Raw genomic sequence first — 22,809 nt, 5'->3', positions numbered from 1 at the left:
TTTTCCTCTTCAACAGGCGACGACGTGGCAGCGACCCATTGGTTATGGCAGCTCCTTTTTCTCCTTCTCTCCTTTCTCTTCAGCCCACGTGGGCTTCTGCTGCTGTCCAACTCCACCACGCCAAAGCCATGCTTCAAACCTGCATGAAAAATCAATCCAACCCACATAACCACAAAACATTTCACTGCTATATCAAATCATCAACAATCAACAAGTTAATAATATATAATTATAATGATAACGTGTTAAACAATATCATTATCATTATTATTATTATTATTATTATTATTATTATTATTATTATTTCTTTTGTAACCCAAAATTATTAGTATTTTGCATTTTAGTTCATTTTGAGACTCTATAAATAGGAGCTCATTTCTATTGTTGGTGTGTAATTTTTAGTGTAGAAAAACTATAGCAAAATTCTCTCAACTTTTCTTCTCATCTTTTCTCCTTAGAAATTTTATGAGAATGATTAGCATAATGGCCTAATCTTCCTTGGAAGGTTAGGGATGATTCCATATGCAAAGTGAGGTTATTTTATATCTTTGATTCACTTTTTCTTGTAATGTTTATTTGAGTAATGCAAGTTCATATTCCACTTTTATTTTTATATTCTTCTTCCATCTATACTATCTATGCTATTATATACCAAATATATATATAGACTTAGTCATGCTCTTTCTATATATTTTTATTTAGTGATTATAGTAATGGTAGTATTGCTCATTTCTATCTTTTATGTTCATTTTTATTTACTTTTTGTTAAATGATATATAGGTTTAGTCATGCTCTCCCTATGTGTCTAAAAATTAATAAAAGTAATATTAATGTTCATTTCTTTCACTATCACCTCCATCTCCATCTCTATCTCTTTGTCATTATTTTTACTAAAGATATATAGGATTAGTCATGCTCTTTCTATGTGTTACTATTTAGTAAAAATAATATTGATGTTTAGTTTTATATTTAATCTTTTATTGCATTATTGCTTGATGTATAATGTCATTTCTAGGTTCTACATAAGATTAAATTATTTCTTTTATTTTTAAGAACTTGTATACTCAAAATATAATGAACTTTAATGTTACATCATTGTGTCAACTTAGTGAATCAAAGGTACAAAATAGCTAAACAAGCATATGGATGATTCTTGAAGCCTTTCTCTCTTTTATTATTGATTACACCTTTATTTGCTTCCCTTTAATATTTATTACCAACAAAAACCACAAAATCATTTGTTACTACTATCACTTATTATTAACCTTTTGTTTTTATTTTTCTATTAACGCTTTTGTCCATAATCACCTCCTTGTGGAATCGACCGCCCGATCTATACTACAACCACCGCTAGTGGAAGTCACATTTGGGCGTTAAACATCCTTATTTAGACTTTTCTCTTTTCTCACCCTTTGACCTCTTATAGGTTCAATGAGTTGTTCTACAACTTTAGTAGTGTTCTCCTCTTGAGATCCTCTTTTAGAAGTAGAAGCTTGAGAATTATTTTCATATAAAATATTCTCACCTAGAGGTGTGGAACTTTGAGAGTTGTCCTCATACAACTTATTCTCAAAAAATTCTACTTCTCTAGATTCAATTACAACATTGGATTCCACATCCAATAGCCTATATGCCTTACTATTGTTGGCATAACCAACAAATGCACATTTTATGGCCCTTGAACCCAGCTTGGTTCTATTTGGTTCGGTCTTCTTACAATAAGCAAGACACACCCACACTTTGAAGTAACCAATATTTGGTTTTCTTCCTCTCCATAACTCATATGGAGACATGTCATTTTTCTTCATAGGTATTCTATTAAGAATATGACATGCGGTTAAAAGTGCCTCCCCCCATAAGTTGTTGTTCAACTTAGAGTACACTATCATAGAATTGACCATTTCAAGAAATGTTCTATTCTTCCTTTCGGCTACACCATTTTGTTGTGGTGTATGTGGTGCCGAACTCTCATGAATTATACCATTTTCCTCACAAAAATGAGTAAATTCATTAGAGAAGTATTCACCTCCTCTATCACTTCTCAACACTTTTATTTTCATGTTAAGTTGATTTTCAACCTCCGCTTTGAAAATCTTAAAAGCACCAAAGGCCTCATTCTTTTGCTTTAACAAATATACATAAGTATATCTACTATAATCATCAATAAAAGTAATAAAATACCTTTTACCACCTCTAGTTAGAATACCATTTAATTCACATAAATCACTATGAATTAAATCTAACAATTTTGAATTTCTCACAACTTTTGGAAAAGGTTTTTTAATTATCTTTGCTTTTACACAAGTTTCACATTTACCATAATTCCTTATATCACAACTATATGTCCTTATATTTTATTTAGTCTTTTATTCATCTTATTGTGGAGGGAGAGAAAAAATGTTATATTATTTATTATATAATATAATGTTTAAGATTAAAATTGTGACATGTTATATATATTATTACATATAATATAATTGGGAATTATATGCATGTAATAATCACAATATTATGTGATTGGGAGTGACATATAGTTGTAACATATAAGATGTGGAGTTAATATTTTGTAACTTCCACATGATCACTAATTAAGTGTGTAAAGAGTGGTTACACAACTTAATTTTTGAAATTCAAAAATTATAATTCAAATATAGTTGTTGGGGATTGAATTTTATCATTTATAATGTGTATAAGTAATATAAAATAAAGTGGGAATGGTTTGGAATATGTTGGAGTGTTATTTGCAAAAGCTGAAAAATTTAGTAACTAGTAACTAGTTACTATTTTTTTCAGCATTAATAGTAGAACGTTTTTTGCTATTGGGATGACTTTGAACAACTCCCATAACCTCCAAATCACCCATTTAATCCCATTTACACCCCATTAAGAAATGGTAACAGCCATTGGGTGTGTGATGTTTGAATTTCAAAGTTTGTGATCCTAAACACTATAAATAGAGGTCTTGGTTCATCCTTTGAGACACACTCTTCTCTTCTATCTTTCAAACACAAAGCTAGAGAGTTCTAATGCTTGATAATTCCTAGAAGTATTTCCACAAAGCCCTAAGTGTTTCATAGAGGGGGAAATAATCTTCTTGGACAAAGGTGTAGAAACTTTGTTCAAGCTTTTGGTGATCCCCATCTCCACTTTGAGTGTTTGTTCTTTTTTCTTATTTTGTTCTATTCTCAAGTTTTATATTGTTTTCTTATCTCCTCTAAATACTCTTATATATATACTATCATATATTTATATATTGACTATATAGTACTATATATATTATATATACATACTATATATACACTCTTTATTTGTCTACTATATATCATCTATTATATATATACTCTATTATATATATATTCTATATCATATATATATACTCTATTATATATATTCTATATCATATATATACACTATTATATATATGCTTTTATATAGTTTACATTTACTTGTATATTTGAGTTTTGAAATGTAACTCTTTTCTTTTATTTGTATTTTGTGCTTTGGGATTGTAACTCTTTATTTAATATATTGTCCTTGTAATATTTTGTTTAGAGTTGTAATTGTCTTAGTGTTTTATTCATCTTATTTTATTCTTCCATTGTAATCTCTCTATTACTTCTAACAATATTGCTAACCAATCGTAGGGTGTCACCTATAAAAGGTGATGAACACTACTCGTGCCCAATAACAATGTTTATTTTAACAATGCTCTATTATTAGGGTATTGCTATGAGACACCTATTGCTAAAAAGCACCACTAATGCTACCACTCTCCTCAATGTCATACTGTTATTAATGTAATTAAGTATTAAGTCTTATATAACTTAAAAAAATAACTTTTAAAGAATATCGTTAACTAATGGTAAAGTGTTATTTATAGAAGGTATTGTACAACACTGATACCCAATAACAATGGTCGAGGCACCATGACACCACGATAAAATACTTTATCGCCCTATAATTAGCTATTAGCTTAGGGCTGCACATAAACTTTTATAAAACCGCCCAAACTGAATAATCTGTCTAAACCAAACCGAGATAACCCGACGAAATATATAAACTGAAAAATCTGACGAAAATATAACCTGCCCAATTTTTATATTGGGTGGGTTGAAAATAATACCAACCCGCCCAATTAATCCGAACTAACTCGACTAACTCGATTAAGAGGGCCTTTTTGTATATATTTATAAGTTTTTATTATATATATTAATATATCATATAATTTATATGACTATTTAAAAAATATAAAATTAAAACTAATATGTTTTTTTTAGTGTGGTTGATTTGAACTTTAACTAAAATATAATAATTGAATGTAAAAATAAAAATTATTAGTAGTTGGTTTGGACAGATTAACCCGATCAAACCGACCAATTTCATTAGACGAGTTACTATTTTTTTTTTTAATTGGACTGATTACACTTAAATTTTTGTAACTTGTACCATAGCTAATAGTGAAAATTACATATAATATGGGTTTTTGAAAATATTTTACTTAAATATGGCAATTTTAACTTTGACCACATTATATGACATTTTTTTATTTTTAACTTTTATATGGTTTAAATCATACCATATTTTTTATATATTTACTTTCAAAAACCATATCTATTAGAAAAACTAGAATAAAAGGAGGGTTTCCTTCTCTGTTCAGCTTCACCCTAATCGCCACCCTCCAACAGCAGCCCCGGCCAAAGCTCCACCGCCGTCCACACCTCTCTCTCTTTATACTCGATGGCAGAGGGCATCAATTCTCTTCGTACAGATCTTGAGAAGCAAGCAAAGCAAAGCAATGGCAATGGAAGAAGAGACCTAACTAGTCAAACTTTGCATAGCTACAACTTGTGAGAGAACACACAGCATGGGTTAATGGCAGAAGCAAAAACGAACTCTCAAATGCCTACCTTCTCACCTAGCCGAAGCTCTTCTTCACGTCTTCTCTCTCGTCGTCTCCTCTACCCTTCGTCACTCGAGTATGAAGAACAAAATAATACAATGTATTTTGAACTGATTCGTTGGTTTCTGTTTCTTGTTGCTATTATTGGTAGTGATCTTTCCCATTCAGCTAAAACTTGTTTTCTTTCGCCTGCAATTTAGACCCCGAGTTGCCATGTTACAGTGCTAAAATTTGAAGTGTCAAAATACATTTGGTCTATTGATTTCAGGTAAGCGACAGTGATGAAGAAGCTCTTGATGAAGTTGATGATGATGCAGAGGATGAACATGAAAATGACTCTGAAGCACCACTGCAAGCTGAACCTGTTCAGAATCCTTCTGGAGCTCCTTTGCCTCCTAAAGAATCAGAAAGGCAGCTTTCTAAGAAAGAACTGAAGAAAAAGGAGCTTGAAGAACTTGAAGCTGTTCTTGCAGAGTTAGGATGCAGTACTATAAGTGAGATTGGTGGCCAAGATGATGCCCATGGTAATTTTCTTTGTTTTTTGGCTAAGTAGTCAGTTGGCTAGCTGTTATTAGTAGTTATGTTTTTTCCTTCCAAATTTGTTGTTGCTCTCATTAAGTATATATTTCCATTAGAGGATAATTTCATATGATTGAATTTGACTGCCATTTTTGGACATCGAGTGGTTTTGCTTCGGTCCAGTTTGTTTCCAAATTCTTCTTAGAAGTGTTCTAGCCAATAGTTTATTTTGAAATTGATTTAATACAAACACATATATGTGTGTATATATAAATACCTTTAGTGGTTTCACCACAATATGAAAAGGTTCAAAGTTTTGAAAGCGGCAATGATTCTTTAGAATGCATTTTTAGGGGTTTTCATTAAATTTAGACTTTTCTATCACTTTGATTTTTGAATTGGTCAACATTCTTCTGCATGTTTAATTTATCTGTGGTCTATATTTTGCTTCTGATCTTCTTTTTCATACATAGGTGCTGCACGAGAGAAGAAAGAAGAGAACCTCAATGGGGAAGTGGACAAGAAGGAAAATGCTGGGGAGAGCAAGTTTGGGAGAAAGAAGAAAAAGAAGGATAAATTGAAAGAGACAAGAGAATCTCAGGACCAGCCCGACGGATCTGACGTAGGAAATGTTGCAGATGAAACTGTTGAGGCTGAGAAGGCGGAAGATTTATCTGCTGTTGATGTCAAGGAGAGGCTAAAGAAAGTGACGTCCATGAAGAAGAAGAAATCGAGCAAAGAGATGGATGCCGCCGCCCGAGCCGCCGCAAGTGAAGCCGCCGTAAATGCTAAGCTTGCCGCTGCAAAAAAGAAAGAGAAGAACCACTACAATCAACGACGGTTCGGTAATTTGGCCGCTTTGTTCTTTTTCTTTCCTTTTTATATATGAGCATGTACTTTTTGTTCATTTGTTGAACCTAAAAATAAGCATTTAGGAACTGGTTTTGCGAACTTGAATGTCCACAAGAAACTTGTTTTTACTTGAAAGGGATGACTAGTTAAAAAACTAGTTAACATACCATGTATATTACCCACATAACTCCATTTTTATCCTTGCTCCCTTTTGCTATGTTTTGAAGTTTCATATCTGATAATCGTAACTAGTTTATGTAACTGGTTTTTCAATGTTAGATTTTTCACTATCTAATAATCGTAACTGGTTTTTCAATGTCAGATTTTTCACTATCTGATAATCGTAACTGGTTTTTCAATGTCAGATTTTTCACTATCTGATAATCGTAACTGGTTTTTCAATATCAGATTTTTGTATATTAATTTTTAATTTGTTCACTTTACGAAACTAGTTTTTTTGTTTTGATGTAATAGGGTTGTTCCATTCTTTGTAGTGTTTTGTCTATTTCTCATTTTAAATTAGTCTTATTATTTTTTTATATGGTAGAAACTGGTTTTACAGGTTTTGTTATGATTTTGTATGAGTTCACAAGTTTTGTTATAGTTTCACAGATTTTGTTATGATTTTCCATAAGATCGAAGCTGGTTTCACAATTTATAAGTTCGAAACTTATTTAACAGGTTTCACAAGTTCGAAACTAGGTTCACAGGTTTTAAAGGTTTTGTAATGAAGTTGCAACATTTTTATGGTATTAATGTATAATTTTTTTTATTGTTTTGTTTTTAGGTTCCAAACTGGTTTTCACACTTCTATTTTGTTTTTAGATTATTCTTATATATTGTGTGTTGTTTTGATTATATTTGTGATTAGTATTTATTTTTGTATTTTTGTGTGTTTTTCTTTTTTCATTTTTCATTTGATTGTCTGATGAAACTGGTTTCAGTTAATTTTATTATTTAAAATTTATTAATTTTTATGATTTTTTATAGCGTCAAAACTGGTTTCACAGGTTTTAACTGTTCTGCAACGGGGCTGCTCCATTTTTATGATATTATTGTATATTTTTTAGTTTGTATAAAATTAGTTTTATTATTGTATAATTTTTGAACAACAATTTTTGTTTTATTTTAAATAATCAGTTTCTGACACACATATTATTTTATTATTTTCATAACTGGTTTTTTTTAAAGTAACTAGTTTTCATAACTGGTTTTTTTTATTGTTGTTCATAATTGAGCTTTAAGTTTCATTTTTTTTTATTATTTCAGGAAACTGGTTTTTATTTGTTTATTTTTATTTTGGTTATTTTAGTAACTGGTTTCTCACATTCCACTGTTTTTTTTGTTATTCTTTTATACTTTTATTGCATTTTTTCTCTTTAATTTTCTTTGTTTCTTTTTTTCTCTTTGATTTTAATTTCTGAGTCTCTGTGTTATATTTGCTGCATATTGTATGCTTAAATCAACTTTGATTTTTGAGCAAGCAAATAAAAAATTAAATGCTAAAATAAAGAATGAATTCAGAAGTTTGGTTATTAGGTATTGATATAAAATTTATATGTTCGAAATTGGTTTTTAAATTTGTATCGTTTGTAAAAGTTTAGTTATTAGGCATTGTGTATTTTTCATTGTGTTATTGATGAAAATGTTTTTTTTTTTTTTGCCTCTATTAATGAAATAATTAGTTTCTTTTAATATTGATGAAACTAATTTTTAAAGTTAGTATCATTTTTAGATTATAATTTTTTACGTTATCTTGTTGATGAAACTATTTTTTATTCTTTTAATAAAATTATTAGTTTATTTCAATATTGATGAAACTGATTTTTAAAGTTTGTATTTTTTTTAGATTATAATTTTTTATATTATTTTTTTTCAAGATAATGTTGATGAAACTGGTTTATTTTTCTACTACTTTTAATGAAATAATTAGTTTTTAACCAAAAAAAAAAAAAAAAAACAAACAGTAGTTTCAATAAAAAAAAACAGATTTAATTTCTGTAAAAAAAAACATCTTCAGATCTTTTTTATTTATTTTAGTGTTTTATTTTTTTAAAAAAGGAAAAAAAATAAAAAAAACACAAATTTAAAGTTTTTTATGGCATTTCCCATGATTTTTTCCCATATTTGTAAATTTTTTTAAAAAAATGCCATATTTAGTGTAATTAAGTTTTTATGCCATATATATCAAAACTTATCTTCATTTTCCCATATTTTTGTAAATAGCCCTAGCTAATAAGCTATTGTCCACAATTGGGAACGTGGTAGAAGACACGTTAAGCTCCCAAACCAGTAGTGGCTTTATAGCCTCACAAAATCTCTCTCTTTTTTATTTTATTTTTGTGTTAAAAACACACTTGGAAGAAATCACTTGGTTCATACTTCATACTTGATAATCCCAAAACTCCATTCATTTTCGTACCAAAACCCACCCAATGCCATACCCACACCTTCTCCAATCTTCGCTTTCCCTCTCTTCCTTTCCCGCCAATTTCCCCAAACTCCACTCTCTCCGCCTCCCATCGCCGCCTTCTCAACTCTTCCACCTCCCTCGCCCCCGCCGCCTCCGATCCTTTCTCCGATTAACCTCTGCTTCCGGAGATGTCGACGCCTTCACGGAAAACTCCGGTTACCTCTTCCAGCTTAGCGTATTGGAAGCCGATTCTTTGGCCGTCTACGATATTTCCAGAATCACTGACATTTTCAAACGTAGGCCGTTCATTGTCGCTCGCCGACTGTTCCAGATTGGTACCACTTTCGGCAAGTGGTTCGCTCTTCGCTATGTTGATAGCCTCATGGAACGCTCCGATCAAATGTTCGAGGTTTGTTGTACATATACCATATATATTGTAATGGTGAACATGTTCTGATTTTGTTTCGTTTTCAGGTTAGAGCTGCAGAACTTCGGAAAATCTTGGTAGAACTTGGCCCGGTGTGTTTTACTAATTTGAGCTTCCAGAATTTTAGTTTTCGAGCAGAAAAGTAAAAATATCTGTGTATATATATAAGTAGTTTGGTTTAGAGTGTTGTCCTGACTTGAGTTTCGTTGATTTTTTTTTTTTTTGGGCTGAGTATAGGCGTATATCAAAATTGCTCAGGCAGTCTCTTCTCGAGCTGTAAGTTTTCTAAATTGCTTCTGATTGTACTGTACTTGTTTCGTTTGAGGAAGCTATTTGCTTAACGGTTTATCTTCCATATTCTTAAGTTCTTATCATTCAAATTAACACAATATATAATATATATGTGTATAATCTCTTTTGATCTTTACATTTTTTGCATAGAAATTAGTAGGGTAGCCCTCTTTTACATTTCTTTTTAGCATGTATCAGATTTTACACACATTACTGTATACAGAATGTGTTAATATGATTTTTGTAATTGGTATATCTAATTTTACACATGGTATATTTTGTTAAGAACCCCTATATCATGCTAGTCAATTTAAGCATCAGTGAACATTAATAATAGGATTTCTTAAATTTAATATCTGCTGTACAATACTTTTAACTAAGTGACATTGTTGTGATAAGCTCAACTGGTCAATTTACAATTATTAACGATTGAAATTTAAAATAAAAACTGCTTTAAAATAGTAAAAGGACAATGACATAATTTAGCTTAAGAAATGCTATTGAGCTTCTTAATAATTTTAGAAAATTAAACTCAGTAGCGTTTCCTGAGCTACGTTTTGCTGTGAAGTGTGAAGTTCCAAATGTATTCTTATACACGTTGGATTTTTATGCAAATTTTGTCTAAACTGCCCCAAGTTTATGAAAACAAGTAAAGCAACACTGCACTGTACTATGATTAGCTCTGCCTTACCTTGGAGAAGAGAGTTAGTTGCGGTGTCAGCAGTCATAACTAAATGAGATTTATGAATGTCTCAAATACTGTAGGATTTGATTCCACCGTCGTATTTGGATGAGCTTTCACTGTTGCAAGATCAAATATCTCCCTTCTCTACTGAAGATGCTATCACCATAATAGAGCAAGAGCTTGGCTTACAGATAGATGATATTTTTTCGGAGATTTCACCAGAGCCTGTGGCTGCAGCATCCCTGGGGCAGGTTTATTTTTATATAAAACCATTATAAATTCTTGATTTTGCAAATGCAGCATCATTAACATCAAGAATTGTGCTTATCAACCTAAGCTTGACGTGTCACATTCATGAATATCTCTCTCCCATATTAGGTTTATCAAGCTAGGCTTCGCCAAAAGGGACAGCTTGTTGCAGTCAAAGTACAACGGCCTGGAGTACAAGCTGCTATTTCCCTAGATATATTAATATTGCGTTACCTTGCAGGACTGATAAAAAGAGCAGGAAAATTCAATACAGATCTTCAGGTACTATAGTTTCATGTGACCTTGTCATTTGGGAAAACAAGTTCTAACAAACTTCTTTTGTTAGGAAATAATTAAGATTATCTAATAATGTCTTCTGTGGTTTCACTATACCATTAATTTTTATCTGTTCTCCATATACTTTTGTCTTTTTAATGTCAAGTTCGACTGTTCTGAAATTCAAATTTAATTATTTTATGCAGGCTGTTGTTGATGAGTGGGCATCAAGTCTTTTTCGGGTATATACATCAATCTCTGTTCTTTTTTCCTACTGTTTCTATTCTTTCCTCTTGCTAAAGATACTGAAAAACAAGAAAACATGAAGGAAAAGTGAAGTGTTATGAGAAAACTTAATGCAGCTTTCTCTTTTCACTCGGTGCTTCTTATTAAATGGTTCAAAGTAACAAACGAGTACTAACTGCCCTTCTATCATAGAATGAAGATTTTGACGGCTTTAAATATGCAAACTAGCACAATAGTATATTTTTTTTATTTACAAAAGGAGTCTCGTAATATTATAATATGTGGGCTGGTTCAACAAAAAGGATGGTGATTCCCAACAGAACTGTAAAAATAGTGAGAAAAAGTATCCCCACCCTGTCACGGAATATGAAAATGGAACACTTAAATTCCTTTGCATCAAATACTTGCCCATCTTTACCTAGTTACCCTGTATACACTTTCTTCTAATAAAAATGGTATTTTAGTTAATTAGTGACTGGCACATTGGTATATAAAATAAAGTTTTTTCACTCATAACAATGTAATAATAAAACAAAACCGTTTGTGTCAAGATACATTTTGTTGAAGACGTTGATAGTTTACGAAGCATCTCACTCTTTTTCCGCTTTTCTTATTACTATTCATTTTTTTTATTTTTTATTTTTTCGTATCGTGTAAGATTTGTTTCATTACACTTTTAGTGCTGATCTCTTTAGGTTGTATGAGGTATATAATATATTCTTAGAGCTTTATATTGAATACAGGTAAATCACATTGAATGCAGGAGATGGATTATAGGCTAGAAGCGCAGAATGGTGTCAAGTTTAGGTAAGAAAAAGAAAAAAACAATTCGAAAGTTATTGGTGACATGCTTTTCATTATTGATTGTCATTCAGACTAGTAGTTGGTGCTGCTAAGGCTACAGCTCTATCATGTACTGAAATCTATATTTTGTGTGCTATCAGTAGCAATTAGTGTATTTGGGAAGAACAACACAAATTTAAATGTTATCTTATCAGCTTCTTTGTAGTATTAATATATCTTTTCAAAAGTAAAAAAGGAAAAGATTAATGATAGTTTTCTTTATAGTTTGGTAACATATTTCTTATCAACAGTACTGTCCTTTGATAGTATTGTGGTTATCTCCTGATGATTTTTTTCTTATTATTTTAATAGATACCATATCAATTAGTCTGCATCTCAGTTTATAACTTCATCCCATCATCTTTATTGAATGTATTATATAGTTGGCCAGTCCTATTGATGGCCTGATTATTATTCATCTTGTGCCTGAACAGACAGCTGTATGGTAATCTGCCGGATGTTGTGGTACCAGAAATGTATGTGGGACAAACTTCACGCCGAGTTCTAATTATGGACTGGGTGGAGGTATTTTATAATTTAACTTGTTTCCTCTTTCCAATTTTGTTAATTTATGTTGTCCTACAATGGATTGTAAAAAAGTTCAGCTGGAAGTTGCCAAATTGTATGACATATCCATTTTCCAAGCACTGATGAAACCGGAAACTTCAAAAGCTAGTTTAGACTCACAAGTTGTTTAGATTTGATTCAGGATGAAGGTAGGACATTAAAACTTGCAAGAAATATAATAATATGAGATTTGACTTTGGTCTGGAGTACAATCTTTTCATCTGGACCAATGCTTTAAATTTGAAAGAAGACACTAATTATGCACCAGTAGTCCTTACAATTAGAAAGACCTATCCAATTTTGACATCTGTTTTTTGGGTGGATAAAGATAATTATTAATATAGTAGTCATCTTTTCCTGGATATACTTATGTATATTTCTCTCTCTTCCGTTCTTGAGGAAATAATACTATATATTTTTGTGCGCCTTGATTTTGGATGTAAGCTAGGTCCATTTACTGATGTGTAATTTAGGTACCACACTGTATAAAATAAAAAAATTAGAATATTTTAATAGATTAATTAAACCTATTAGATATACCATGCATGTAGTGATTATGGTTTATTTACTTCTTACATTGATGTTGTAGGGGCAAAAGCTGTCAGGTGTGAAGGATTTGTACTTGATTGAGGTCATTCACTAAACTAATGTCACAATGGCTTTTTGAAAGTGAATCTATTTTCTTTTATTTCAATTTACCCTTTGGCTTAATGAGGTGTCTTCTTTCTCATGCTAGGTGGGGGTTTACTGCTCGTTTAATCAACTTTTAGAGTATGGTTTCTACCATGCAGATCCACACCCTGGAAACCTTCTTCGAACAAATGATGGAAAACTTGCCTATATAGGTATTGTTTTGTTGTGAGACTAGTTACAAATGTTGGGAGCCCTTAGGCTCTTTTGATGCAAAGAGTGATTTACTCCATACATTTCATACCCTCTCTCTTACTCACCTATATATATATGTATAATAATTTCTCACTCAAAACTATACATTGCACACCCTCCTTTCTCTTACTCACCTATACATTGCATACCCTCCTCTCTCTTACTCCAATGTGGTATCAGAGCCAGAGACATACACCCTCAAGTGGGACCGACGTTGTGGAAGGGGCGACCTGCGGCTAGGCCCAGAGTAGGCTACTGTAGAGTGGGCTGCCGTGGACGTCGGCTCCAAAGGGGGATGTAATGTTAAAATCCCACATTGACCAAGTATGGGATTGGTTAGTAGTATATAAACTACTTGGGCACCCTCCTCTCTTAGGCTAGTTTTTGGGAGTGAGTTCTACCTAAGTGGTTGTATCATTCTTGCAACTTGAAACTTAATTTATTCTTTATTATCTCTCTCATCATCGTAAAGTCTCTATATTGTCTCTCTTCATTTGTAGTGTTTGAGCTGAACTATGCAGACTGATTTATTAGACCAGTTTTTCTATTATTTGCAGTTATGTTTGTACGTACATAATTTTATTTTTTCCCTTCCAGATTTTGGTATGATGGGCGAATTTAGAGAAGAACTCCGTGATGGCTTCATTGAAGCTTGTTTGCACCTCGTAAACCGTGACTTTGAAGCATTGGCTAAGGACTTCGTCACACTAGGGTATCAAGTCTACTCATCTTCCTACCGTAACCAAATATTATTCATTGATCTTGATTTTAATATGGTTTGATACAAAATTTTCAGCCTTATTCCACCAACTGCAGACAGAGTGGCTGTAACAAAGGCTTTAACAGGTATCTCTTTGAATAACCTACGAATTCTTACGCAAATTTTCGGTATATCACATGTTTTGGCTTTCTTTTATAAAGACTTTCTGATAATTGGTATATAACGCCTTCACTAATTATATGCAGGTGTTTTCCAAAATGCTGTTGCGAAAGGAGTGAGCAATATTAGTTTCAGCGACCTTTCAGGAAACTTAGGAGTCACTATGTAAGGTGTTCTCGTTTTATTATAAGCAAAATATGCATCTTATGCACAGACAATATAGTACTTTGCAAAAAAAGAAAACGCACAAACAATATAGTTAACCACATGATCAAACTTTGTTAGTTTCTTATGCAAATTTACTCTAGGAATGTGATTGCTAAAATGTGCAGACAGAGACTTATGGAACAATGCTTCACTCACAACTTGTTGGGCACTTTGGTTAGAAAAGTTTAATATAATTTCTAAAGATACATTGATGTATTTCATACAAATTCGGAAGAAAAATTATGGGCAACTTTATGGGGTTCAATACAGAAGATTTTAACATTTATCCTTTTTCCGATATACCTGAAGAATGGCCTCTATTTTTGTTGTAATCAAGATGATACTGCATTAAAAAAATATTTTATATGTATCTTATTTGGTGCTAAATTTCTTTAATATTTTATTTGACAGAGTGTTCTCTCTCACCCTTTCACTTGCATAATAAAGTTTGGTCCTTCTCGATTGATATATTTCTTTTAATGTTTCATTTGACTGTATTTTTTCTCACCTTTTTTATTCTTCAGGTATAAGTTCAAATTCAGAATTCCTTCATACTTTTCTCTTGTCATTCGAAGGTACCTAATTTTTTTCTGAAAAAAATGTCTAGGGGACTTAGTTATTTACTTTTTTGATCTCAAAGAAAATCTGTATTAATCGACAAACAAGAATAATGGACCTTGTTATTGTTACCTTATCAGCTAATGAAATTGCTTGTAATGTTTGTTGTCTCTACTTTTCTAGTGTATTAGTAGTTTTTAAATGTGAACTCTTTTGTTTTTCTCTTGGATTTTAGTCTTGCTGTATTGGAGGGAATTGCCATCAGTTCCAATCCTGATTATAAAGTTTTAGGCAGTACATACCCCTGGATTGCTAGAAAGGTACTAACTGACAGCTCACCCAAGCTGCAGTCATCTTTGCGATCGCTCCTTTATAAGGTGAACCCAAAACCATTGATTTCTCTTTGCTTTTCGTAAATTGATTTCTTAATTGTGTAAATCTAGTACACTTTTTCTCTTTATTTACCAATGTACATATTCATATATCTTGTCGTATGCCTAATTCTTTGATGGTTTTGGCAGGAAGGTGTTTTTAGAATTGATCGATTGGAGTCTCTTCTATCCGAGGTGAATTTTATTCTCTCGTCCAACGTCAATCTTTGACTTGTTTAACATCATTCAATCAATTTTTGGCAATGTCCACTTTTATAGATTGTAGAACTTTTGGAACTTTTTTCTCATATATTACGTAATTAAGCATAACCGATTTATTGATCACTTGATGTACCTCAGTAATTTTGCCTTTCTCAATTCTGTTTAGTATTTTCCTGCTCCATTCCAATTCGTTAGATTAACATTTTAAAGTCACCGTTTCCCCCAATCATAGTCACTTCGTGCCAGAGCAGGAAAGGCCTTGGTTCAGAATCAAGAAGGTGGTGAGTCCAGGGTGGTTATCAAGCAAGTCCTTTCCTTTATGCTAACTGAAAAGGTTAGTGTTGTATGCGGTATTGTATTATTTACTGTTAATACACAAGATCAAAAATTTAATATCTAATGTGTGAATGTTCTGATAATGACAATTTTTAGGGTTCTTTTGTGAGAGATATACTTCTTCAAGAATTGGCAAAGGTACACAAACAACTGAACTTTTTATGCTTACTGAAAAGCTCAATCATACTCATGTTGGTCTGTTTCTCTTTTACCTAATTTGTACATATTTTGCTTCTTTCTTAATCACTTTTCATTTGTTACAGTGTTACATTAATCATTTATCTATGGCTCTACTCGATGTGTATGTTAAAATTTTTACTTGGTTAAATCCATAGGGTGGCCTATAAGTAGCTGATGTAGAATTCTGAATCAAGCTTAGTTCTTAAATTTGTTCCGTTACTAATATATTGTCTTCCATGATTGAGTACAGGGATTAGATGCACTTGGGCTAGCTTTATCTTCTGCAGCAACTGCAAGGCTCCCTTTTGGTATTACTTTTTCAATATCCAGAATGACTGATGAAGATAAAATTAACTTGACAACCTTGTATCGCCTTTTGCTACTGATGGCGAGCGTTCAAGAAACAGGCAACTCGGGGAAGGTAAGAGGAAAGGGACAGGAAAAATAATAAATCATTTGACAAATTCCATTCTCTCACTCTTAATGTAGATTATCTCATGATATTATATGATATATAACTGTCATAGGTAGTTGGAGTTGGAGTTGGCCAACAAAAGAATCAAGAAATAAACTTGGAGGATGTCTCATCAGTGTTGAATCAACTTGCTTCTATCGATGAAGTTCTACCTATCCTTTCTATTATTCCCGAGGTAAAACTAAACAACTTATTTTAATTTTATTATTCCCAATAACCGAAGAGGGGTAGCTCAAATGGTCAGACATTAGGTTTGAGGTTCGAGTTCCTCCTAGGTACCTACATAGCAAATGTTATTGTAGGGTTAAGCGGAGATCTAGTTTCAAATATTGTAGTTTCGTATAACATGTGTACTCTCATCTCACTCATCTCGTAATAATACATTGGCAGCTTCCACCTGAATCACAACAGCAGTTGCTAAATCTTCCAGTGGATCTTTCGGGTCGGTTAATTTCTCGGGTTGCTGCAAGGACTATCAGAAGAGTTTTTGTATAGATATACAAGTGTTTTTGTACAACTTCTTCATTAACTTTCTAGTTTCTATAATACAAAACATCATTTCGGCTTACAGTCGATAACCCAATACTGTAGATAGTCTACGTTTTCATATGAGCCAACTTTCTTTCCCTATTGTTCTGCAAATTTTTAGAGAATTTTTGGGGATAGTCATTCCTATTGGTTCAAAATATTAAATCTTTTTGAGAATATCAGAGTTGTCTTTATATTAGAGCTCTGGTTCATCATGTTAAATAAGTCTTGATGAATTGATGTTAGATATAATAAATTATCGAAATATTAAATTAGTTGAATTGAATTTCCAAAGGCATTATTATAATGAGGATTGTTAGTGTTAATTTCCTATTATAATCTCTCAGTTAAATTTCGTATTTAGAAATACATGCTAGAATATTTTTTTTTATTATTTTTTCATGATGTTATTTGTTATACTGACAATATCATTCTTGTAAATTTTTTAAAAATTTAAATAATTTACACTGCCGAAAATATATTTGAAATTTCTAAGAATTTTGTTTTCGGTACATTGTAAATTATTTGAATTTTTTGAAAAATTTACAAGGTGATACGAATACAGCTATGAAAAAAAAAATTAAATAAAAAATATTCCACTATATGATTTTGGGCGTAAAAATTGACTAAAAGATTGTAACTAGCACACCTTTAAATCCAATTCTTAATTTAAAAATCAAATATGCTATAAATTAAGGTAGACTTAAAACATTAAAAAGGAAAATTAATTCAACTACCTTAAATTAGCAGAAATCAAGTATAATAGCGTTAAACATATAATCGTTAACTCTAAAAATAGATACTTATTCTTAGAATTACACTGCATCAACAAACTGTTTTAGCAAAATAAATCAAATGTCATCAAATGGAACATTTGTAATAAAATGTATATTAATGCTAGTAACTAATGGTAAGAGTTTTATTTGTATATAAAATCATATATAACTCTGATATATGTATATGCACTTATATATGACTGTACAAAATATTAAATTTGAGTAATCATATAATAATTTGAATATTTTCAATGATGGCATGAAATTATTAAACGTTGGTTTTTTCAGAATCCTTTGAATAAAAATGTCTTTCATTTTTCTCTTCTTTTCTTATCTTTACAGTTATTTCTATCAATCTCAAGACCCCATGTCCAATATCTTCGTTTCTCGGATTCTTTTTACTTCCACACTTTGCTTCATTGTCTAGTTCTGCTTTAATTACAAAGATCTAATGTATTTTAATCATTACAAAAATAAAATATATTATTAAAAAAATAAATAAACAGTAACTGAGCTAGATATGGAATGTAACTTACTTATCTGAGCTAGATATGTAATGTAACTTACTTATCCAAGCTACACGGTTTCAACTTTCTTGGCCAGATTTTGCCACCATAGCCCCACGCTCACAAATTTGATAGAATCAGGTATCGGTTCGCATCGAACTAACCCACTTCGAGAAATCTGAATTAGAAAACATGCACAGTTAAATAACAAACATACTAGTAACTAATTTGTGAAGTGGAATTAGTATTTGAACCAGAAAATTAACAAACATTTCACAACCTGCTGAAGCTCAACAATTCCCACTGAACCGAAACTGTCGAATGCAAGAATAGCATTGTTGTTATCCATAGTGCTAATTGGAGTTAGTGATTCCATCTGAAATTTGATAACCAGCATCCTTCATTTCCATTGCTAATTGTCCCAACATGTCATATATTTCATCACACTGATGATGTTTCTGGTCTTTAGAAACGAAACAGTTTACAGAACTGGAAATCTCAATCCAACTACACCCAGTCTCCTTCCACAGACCCTTTTCCCTCATTTGTTTTCTCAATTTATCAACATGTGACCACTCTCCTTCCTCTGCATACATATTTGAGAGTAATACATGGTAGCCTGTCATGTCATTTGCTTTCCCCAATTCAAGCAACTTCTCTGCAACAACTTTTCCCAGTTCGAATTGTTCGTGAATTCTGCAAGCCCCGAGAAGTGATCCCCATATTTCGAGCACATTGCCCTCTTCGCCTAATCCTTTAACAAAGTCATATGCTTCAACTACTCTACCGGCCCTCCCTAACAAGTCTGCCACACATCCATAGTGAGCAGTTGACGGTTGAATATCATATTCTTTTGTCGTCATCAACTCAAATATTCGAAGACCTTCCTCAACCAATCCAGCATAGCTACAAGCGGACAAGACAGCAACGAAGGTAATGGCATCAGGTTTGATGCCAGAACTTTGCATTGAGTAAAACAAAGAAAGAGCTTTTTCGCCCATTCCATGCTGACCATAACCCAGTATCATAGTTGTGTAAGTAACAGAATTCTTCATAGTGGTTTCTTGAAACACATTTTCAGCATAGGAAATCGCACCCGATTTGGAATACATATCAATTAGTGCAGTTCCTACAAAGACATTTTGGTCCAGCAAGTGTCGAATCGAGAACCCGTGTAACTGCTTTCCTAAATCTATGTTCCCCATTGGATTACAAGCTGGGAGAATCGATGCTAAAGTTACAGCATTTGGCTCAACTTTTTGCTTCATCATTAATCTTAGAAGCATAAAAGCTTCTTCAATCAGTCCATTCTGAGTGTACCCTGCAATCATAGAATTCCAGGTAGCAAGATCTCTATCATGAGAACAACTTTTCTCAACAAGTATTCGTAAAGTACTAACCAATCCTGATTTTGCATACATATCGATAAGATAGCTGTACATCCCCTCAAATTCTATCCCATTCCTAATTAGATAAGCGTGAGTCTGCTTTCCAACATTCGGGTTTCTAAGATTTGATGCTGCAGAAAGGAGAGCAGTTACAGTTACAGAATCAATCGTAACCTTCTGTTTCTGCATTTCATACACAAGCATTAAAGCTTCATCATCCAAACCATTATGCACAAATGCAGAAACCATAGTATTCCACGAAACAACATCCCTTTCCGGCATCCCATGAAAGATACTAAATGATATATCAACAGAACCACACCTTGAATACATAGCAATAACAGCATTTTGTATATATAAAGGTACCACTCTCAAATTCTTGATCACATAAGCATGTATCTCTTGAGCTAACTTTAATTGTTGCAACTGCGAAACTGCAGTTACAGCCGAAAGAAAACTGACTTCATCAAGAACAGCCTCTTCTGACAACGTTGCTCGAAGGAAAAGGTCAATTGCTTCATTGGGAAAGTTATTTTGAACATATCCACCAATCATGGTGTTCCAAATTTCTGTGTTTTTCTCCAAACAAAGGTCAAACATCTTCCTAGCTAAATCCAAACAACCAAGCTCAGCAAACATGAATATCCCAGAACTCACAACAAATAAGTCATTCACAAATTCCCCTCCATTTTTTATTAGCAATCCGTATAAAGCAATAGCATGATTATAATATCCTAAACCTGATAAAGCAGGAAATACATTAACAAAACTAACCGCACTTGGTTTTACTCTCATCCTCATCATCCTCACAAACTCCATAACAGCTTGTTCATATCTCTCAGTCTTCACATACCAAGAAACAAGTGTATTCCAAGCAACCACATTTCTCTTAGGCATTGTATCAAACACCTTACGAACCAAATCATACTTTGAATAATCTAAACCACCATGTGAATGTGAACAAGCAGCATACATATTCAACAACGAATTATACACAATCCTACTGGGGTTCGATATACACCTCAAAATATGGCAATGCAATGCTCTACCCAACTTAAGGTTCCGAGTATCAGCACAAGCCTTAAGGGTTGAAGAGTAAGTATAAGAATCACATTTGGTTTGAGGAGCAGATTTCTTCATCTGGGCATAAACCAAAAGCCCTTCATTTGGAAAATTGTTGCAAATAAACCCAATAATGATGGTGTTCCAAAGAACAGTAGTTGGTCGAGGCAAAGTATCAAACAGTTGGCGTGCAAGGTGGGGTTGGCCCTCTTGGCAAAGCTTGCTAAGGCGAGCACGAATGGTGAGATTTTGGGGTTTCTTGGGAGGTGGAATGGTTAAAGATGAGTGGGAATTGGGGTTTGGAGTGGCTGTTGAGGTAGGTGAAAGTGGGAGAGGAACAGAAGAAGAAGGGGATGAGGCCATGGCCTTCTCTGTTCCTTGTCTACAAAATCCGGTTACCTCTGTTGCTTATCTCCAGAATCGCCGGCATTTTCAAACGCAGGCCGTTCGTTTTCTCAGCAAAATCAAAAACATTTTAGTATTTGTTTTTGTGTTTTGTTTGTGTTTTTTTTTTTTTTCTTATCCACAAATAATAATTATTATTATTATCATTATCACTACAAAGCACACAGACCACTGGTTTTCAGAGCTTAACGAAATCTATACTCAAACACCAGTGTTCTCCAATGTTGGGTTTCCCTCTCTTCCTTTCACGCCATTTTCCCCAAACATCTGGATTTTGGCCGCTGATCTTTCCTCCGATCAACCTCTGCTTCCGGGGATCATGTCGTCGCCACGGAAAAGTATATAACCTTCTGAGAAGAATATCTTTAAATTTAATAATATAACATTTGTATTTAACTATTTAATCTCAAATTTTGTCCATAAATTTTTTAAATTATAAAACTGTTAGTAAATTTAAAGTGTGCTCTAATTAATTATGATTATTTATATGTATATTTTTATATCTGTAGCACATTATTTTATATTAGTAAATTTAATATTATTATTTTACAATTTATTTTTATATTATATTATTATATTAATATACACATGTCACGTGTACAAAAATTACACATAAGTGTAGAGATGTATATATTAAATAATGATGATGCTCATCTCTTTCATTGATATTCTAAAATATATATACATTACAAAACTGAAGGAACCAATTTACACCTGAAGAATCGTACAGAAGCAAATATCTAGACCAAAAGAATAGCACAACACTGTTTTGTAAATAATGAGTCAAAATAGAATATATACATATATTAAAGAATTAGTCAAAGGTAAAGATAATTAAATATATTATTTTAATACTCTATTATGCCCCCTCAAGTTGGAGCTCCGTGAGGTAAGTCCAATCTTGGTCAATAAGTCATGAAACCGACTGCAGGATAACGGTTTGGTAAGTGCATCCGCTAGTTGATCTGTCGAAGAGACGTGAGTGACGCGTAAGATGCCATCTTGAACCTGTTCACGAATGAAGTGAAAATCAAGAGCCACATGTTTCATGCGAGAATGGAAGACGGGGTTGGAGCAGAGATTTGTTGCACCCACATTATGACAATAGATGACCGGTTGTTGTGTGGATGTAATGCCAAGCTCACTAAGGAGAGATGTTATCCATCGTACCTCAGCAGCTGTCGAAGCAACAGATCGGTACTCAGCTTCAGTCGAGGAGCGAGCAACTGTCCGTTGTTTCTTTGAACTCCAGGAGATGGGATTTTTCCCGAGGTAGACAATATAAGCACTAGTGGAGGTGAAATCATCTTTGTTACTAGCCCAGTCAGCATCAAAGTAAGCATGAAGAGTGAGAGGTGATTTGCGATGAAACATGATGCCATGATCAATAGTGCCGCACAGATATCGAAGTAATCGCTTGACAGCATTCCAATGTTCGGTAGTCAGACGATGCATGTATTGTGACAATTTGTTGACTACATATGCAACATCTGGGCGAGTAAGTGAGAGATACTGAAGGCTACCAACTACAGCTCGGAATTCAGTTGGATCAGTAAGTGTTGTCCCAGAGTGAAGAGTAAGGACGGGAGAAGTGGCAAGTGGAGTTACAACTGGTCGAGCATCAATCATCTTAGTTCGAGCCAACAACTCATCAATGTATCTTCGTTGTGAAAGAAGAAGTCCTTGAGGATGAGGAACAACTTCAACACCCAGGAAGTAATGAAGACTACCGAGATCTTTGAGTGAGAAACGCTGAGCAAGA

The 22,809-nt window shown here is 32.9% G+C and overlaps 3 protein-coding genes across 5 annotated transcripts; 2 read left to right on the top strand and 1 right to left on the bottom strand.

The window, feature by feature from the left end:
• Window positions 1-4,872: 4,872 nt before the first annotated feature.
• LOC133032800 (uncharacterized) lies at window positions 4,873-6,488 on the top strand. Its single transcript, XM_061107290.1, has 3 exons — window positions 4,873-5,047; window positions 5,164-5,424; window positions 5,893-6,488. The coding sequence occupies exons 1-3, from the start codon at window positions 4,873-4,875 to the stop codon at window positions 6,306-6,308; spliced, it is 852 nt and encodes a 283-aa protein (XP_060963273.1). The 3' UTR covers window positions 6,309-6,488.
• A 2,046-nt stretch (window positions 6,489-8,534) lies between these two features.
• LOC115709544 (uncharacterized aarF domain-containing protein kinase At1g71810, chloroplastic) lies at window positions 8,535-17,236 on the top strand. The gene is made up of 21 exons (XM_030637672.2): window positions 8,535-9,093; window positions 9,159-9,203; window positions 9,349-9,387; window positions 10,168-10,338; window positions 10,466-10,618; window positions 10,819-10,854; window positions 11,622-11,665; window positions 12,136-12,226; window positions 12,858-12,899; window positions 13,005-13,113; window positions 13,751-13,865; window positions 13,950-13,999; window positions 14,120-14,198; window positions 14,765-14,815; window positions 15,034-15,175; window positions 15,320-15,364; window positions 15,624-15,725; window positions 15,824-15,865; window positions 16,158-16,328; window positions 16,435-16,557; window positions 16,773-17,236. Exons 1-21 carry the CDS (start codon window positions 8,707-8,709, stop codon window positions 16,875-16,877), a joined length of 2,142 nt encoding a protein of 713 aa, XP_030493532.2. The 5' UTR covers window positions 8,535-8,706; the 3' UTR covers window positions 16,878-17,236.
• A 695-nt stretch (window positions 17,237-17,931) lies between these two features.
• Window positions 17,932-21,465, bottom strand: LOC115712251 (pentatricopeptide repeat-containing protein At3g22150, chloroplastic). Of its 3 annotated transcripts, none has more exons than XM_030640530.2 (3): window positions 18,473-21,465; window positions 18,254-18,370; window positions 17,932-18,118 (listed from the first exon to the last, which is right to left on the bottom strand). In XM_030640530.2, the coding sequence occupies exon 1, from the start codon at window positions 21,003-21,005 to the stop codon at window positions 18,546-18,548; it is 2,460 nt and encodes an 819-aa protein (XP_030496390.2). In that variant the 5' UTR covers window positions 21,006-21,465; the 3' UTR covers window positions 17,932-18,118; window positions 18,254-18,370; window positions 18,473-18,545. The 3 variants fall into 3 exon arrangements, with proteins under 3 accessions (XP_030496390.2, XP_030496383.2, XP_030496370.2); XM_030640523.2 differs by having other exon boundaries at window positions 17,932-18,115; XM_030640510.2 differs by having other exon boundaries at window positions 17,932-18,370.
• Window positions 21,466-22,809: the final 1,344 nt, after the last annotated feature.

This window comes from Cannabis sativa, chromosome X (genome assembly GCF_029168945.1).
Source record: "Cannabis sativa cultivar Pink pepper isolate KNU-18-1 chromosome X, ASM2916894v1, whole genome shotgun sequence".
In the NCBI taxonomy this organism is placed as follows: Eukaryota; Viridiplantae; Streptophyta; class Magnoliopsida; order Rosales; family Cannabaceae; genus Cannabis; species Cannabis sativa.
Note: the sequence above shows the minus strand (reverse complement) of the source record. Positions and strands in the feature narration are given on the sequence as shown.

Coding starts and splice junctions, on each gene's coding strand:
- LOC133032800 (XM_061107290.1), top strand. CDS start 4,873: ATGGCAGAAGCAAAAACGAACTCTCAAATGCCTACCTTCTCACCTAGC. Junction 5,048..5,163: donor GTTTCTTGTTGCTATTATTG/GTAGTGATCTTT, acceptor TGGTCTATTGAT/TTCAGGTAAGCGACAGTGAT. Junction 5,425..5,892: donor TGGCCAAGATGATGCCCATG/GTAATTTTCTTT, acceptor TTTCATACATAG/GTGCTGCACGAGAGAAGAAA.
- LOC115709544 (XM_030637672.2), top strand. CDS start 8,707: ATGCCATACCCACACCTTCTCCAATCTTCGCTTTCCCTCTCTTCCTTT. Junction 15,176..15,319: donor TGCGATCGCTCCTTTATAAG/GTGAACCCAAAA, acceptor TGGTTTTGGCAG/GAAGGTGTTTTTAGAATTGA. Junction 16,558..16,772: donor TCCTTTCTATTATTCCCGAG/GTAAAACTAAAC, acceptor ATACATTGGCAG/CTTCCACCTGAATCACAACA.
- LOC115712251 (XM_030640510.2), bottom strand. CDS start 21,005: ATGGCCTCATCCCCTTCTTCTTCTGTTCCTCTCCCACTTTCACCTACC.